Consider the following 3,400-nt stretch of genomic DNA (forward strand, 5'->3'; position numbering starts at 1 on the left):
AAAAAAAAAAAAAAAAAAAAAAAAAAAAAAAAAAAAAAGAAAAGAAAATTAAGGTATGTATAACAAATAATTAAGGGCTGAGAGGTCAGGAAAAGCTAGGGAGGAGTAATGTCAGTGTCACTTAGTGAATTCTTGAGAAATGAGGACGGAAAAAGCAATGGGTGGGTATTTCTTAAGTCTTGGATTTACCAGAACAACAACATATTTCATGGGGATTTAATTCTCAGTCTACTGTGCTTCTTTTTTTTTTGAGACGGGGTCTCGCTCTGTCGCCCAGGCTGGAGTGCAGTGGCCGGATCTCAGCTCACTGCAAGCTCCGCCTCCCGGGTTTACGCCATTCTCCTGCCTCAGCCTCCCGAGTAGCTGGGACTACAGGTGCCCGCCACCTTGCCCGGCTAGTTTTTTGTATTTTTTAGTAGAGACGGGGTTTCACCGTGTTCTCCAGGATGGTCTCAATCTCCTGACCTCGTGATCCACCCGTCTCGGCCTCCCAAAGTGCTGGGATTACAGGCTTGAGCCACCGCGCCCGGCCTACTGTGCTTCTGTAGAATTTACATCTAGAAATTTCCTATCAAATAGTATGTATCGATAACATACTATTTATTGTGGGGAGAAAAACAAATCACCTCATATAGGTCTTACCCTCTTGGACCATAGGCTTTGAAGGACAGTTTGTATCCCAAAAGCTATCAGATGGAAAACAGCCCAAACTCTGGTCCCCTCAAGAGACAAGCTTACCGAGCTGTACTGACACCTTCTGGAAGCACTGGGTACTTTCCTCCATAAAGGCCTGCAGCTGTTTCACTGATCCTTGCAGCTCATCCATCTGCAGAAAAAAGACAGCTGTGAGCTGTAAAGGTCCATGGCTTCTTAGATGTTCCTCAAACCCGACAAGCAAGCTCTTGCTCAGGAGCTTTGGGCTTGCTGTTCTTTCAGCCTGGAATGCTTATGCCAGATATTCTGTTTGTTCCTCCAAAGTCACACCACATTCTTCTCCAGGTTGCTCTATGCTCCAGGAGGCTGACCCGTGTAACCTCTACCAACAGGATGCCTAAGTGGGAAGGAGCTGAACGAGTCATCTTGAGTTGGCTCTCTCAAATCAGCTAACTATGTGACTTTCTCCCATTAGGTGCCACAGTAACTGCTACTCCCTCCTCCCTTTCAGGCCTAGGGGGAGTAAGAGCTCTGCTGCCTATAAGCCCCAGGTTACTCCACTAACCCTTGTGGTTCTCCAATACTCATATCTTTCTATTTAGCTTTTTTGAAAATAAACTCTTATTGAATTGTCCTTTCAAATGCCATCTGCTTGCTGTTAATACCTGGATTGACACAATACTATTCCCTCAAATGTCCTCATGGTTCATTTCCTTCAAGTCTGTTAAAATGGCACCTCAAAGGGGCCTTCAATAACCTTCCTATATAAAATAGCAACCCATCAACCTCCCTATACTGTCCTTCCCTCTTACCCTGCTTCATCAGCATTTACCACTATATATTCATTTTTTTATTTTTTTATTTTTTATTTTTTTTGAGACAGAGTCTCGCTCTCACCTAGGCTGGAGTGCAGTGGCACGATCTCGGCTCACTGCAAGCTCCACCTCCTGGGTTCAGGCCATTCCCCTGCCTCAGCCTCCTGAGTAGCTGGGACCACACGCGCCTGCCACCACGCCCGGCTAATTTTTTGTATTTTTAGTAGACATGGGGTTTCACCGTGTTAGCCAGGATGGTCTCGATCTCCTGACCTCGTGATCCGCCCACCTCGGCCTCCCAAAGTGCTTGGATTACAGGCGTGAGCCACCGCGCCCGGCCTGTTTATTATTTTTTAATTGTCTCTCCATATTTTCCCAAGGTAGAGCTGAATATACTTATTCAACTTACACTTATACATATTCTCCAGGTCTTTTAATTTCCAAGAATTACAAGGTGGCAAGCTGGATAACTCAACCAAATAAACATGAGCCCACTTACCACCAACTCCATACAATCAAAGACTTTGCTCTGGTTCTGTAATATTTTCTGGTAGTCAGGCTTTGTATTAAGAACTTCATTCTGAGAAGATCCACGATATGTCATAGGTTCCACTTTGACCTCACTAATTTTGGCCTCAGTTGATCCTCTAAAAACAAAACAAAAGTGCTTTCAAGGGATTTTGTAATTATTTTCTGGAAGAGATACCAAAGATTATCCTATAAAGCTGAATCAGTATTCCTCAACTCCACACTAGGTATAGGCTCTCTTAACAGGAAGTTTTTTTTTTTTGAGACTGAGTCTCACACTGTTGCCTAGGCTGGAATGAAGTGGCGTGGTCTCGGCTCACTGAAAAACCTCTGCCTCCTGGGTTCAAGCGATTTTCCTGTCTCAGCCTCCCGAGTAGCTGGGATTTCAGGCACCTGCCACCATGCCCAGCTAATTTTTTGTATTTTTAGTAGAGATGGGGTTTCACCATGTTGGCCAGGCTGGTCTCGAACTCCTGAACTTGTGATCCACCTGCCTCGGCCTCCAAAAGCGCTAGAATTACAGGCATGAGCCACCGCGCCTGGCCTTAACAAGAAGTTCTGAAACAACTGTCTAGTATTCATGTCTTTATACCTCTGGACTCCAGGAAATGCTGGAAGCTTCCAGTCAGTTGAATCCACTTAATAGTAAGGTCCATATACCAGAAAGACTATACTTGGGAGAGTGAAGCCAAAGTTTGCTATCCTAAAGTCAGGGCCTATGATTGTTTACCAAAACACACTGGCCTACCTCAATTATCTAAAATAACTGAACAGGACTGAGAGTTCATGAAAACTGATGAACAACAACTTTTTTTTTTTTTTTTTCTGAGACGGAGTCTCGCTCTGTCGCCCAGGCTGGAGTGCAGTGGCCAGATCTCAGCTCACTGCAAGCTCCGCCTCCCGGGTTTATGCCATTCTCCTGCCTCAGCCTCCCGAGTAGCTCGGATTACAGGCGCCCGCCACCTTGCCCAGCTAGTTTTTTGTATTTTTTTAGTAGAGACGGGGTTTCCCCGTGTTAGCCAGGATGGTCTCGATCTCCTGACCTCGTGATCCGCCTGCCTCGGCCTCCCAAAGTGCTGGGATTACAGGCTTGAGCCACCGCGCCCGGCCGAACAACAACTTTAATAACAACAACTACTACAATTTACTGAGTGCTAAGTAGGTGCCAGACACTACTGGGTACTTTACATTTAACCTAATTTGACACTCACAATAACCCAATGAGGAAGGTACTAATATCATCCCCATTTTCAAATGAGGAACCTCAGGCTCATTCAGGACTAAGTGATTTGCCCAAGATCACAAAACTAAGGAAAAGTTAGAGTCTGAACAGACAGTCTGCTTCTAGAACCATTCCTTTTAACCTATAAGCTTTGCCACAAAAGTTTTTTTTTTTTTTTTTT

At 44.9% G+C, this 3,400-nt stretch overlaps 1 protein-coding gene across 1 annotated transcript in view; it reads right to left on the reverse strand.

Annotated features, from left to right (window-relative positions):
- Positions 1–3,400, reverse strand: part of DSN1 (DSN1 component of MIS12 kinetochore complex) — a 39,131-nt gene that overhangs the window by 14,284 nt on the left and 21,447 nt on the right. The window contains exons 8-9 of the mRNA XM_017859065.1: positions 1,969–2,116; positions 739–826 (exon numbers count right to left, since the gene is read on the reverse strand). Coding sequence (XP_017714554.1) covers positions 739–826; positions 1,969–2,116 — 236 coding nt within the window. The remainder of the gene's footprint in view (positions 1–738; positions 827–1,968; positions 2,117–3,400) is intronic.

The sequence above is a fragment of the Rhinopithecus bieti genome, unplaced genomic scaffold (genome assembly GCF_001698545.2).
Source record: "Rhinopithecus bieti isolate Rb0 unplaced genomic scaffold, ASM169854v2 scaffold_38981, whole genome shotgun sequence".
Lineage (NCBI taxonomy): Eukaryota > Metazoa > Chordata > Mammalia > Primates > Cercopithecidae > Rhinopithecus > Rhinopithecus bieti.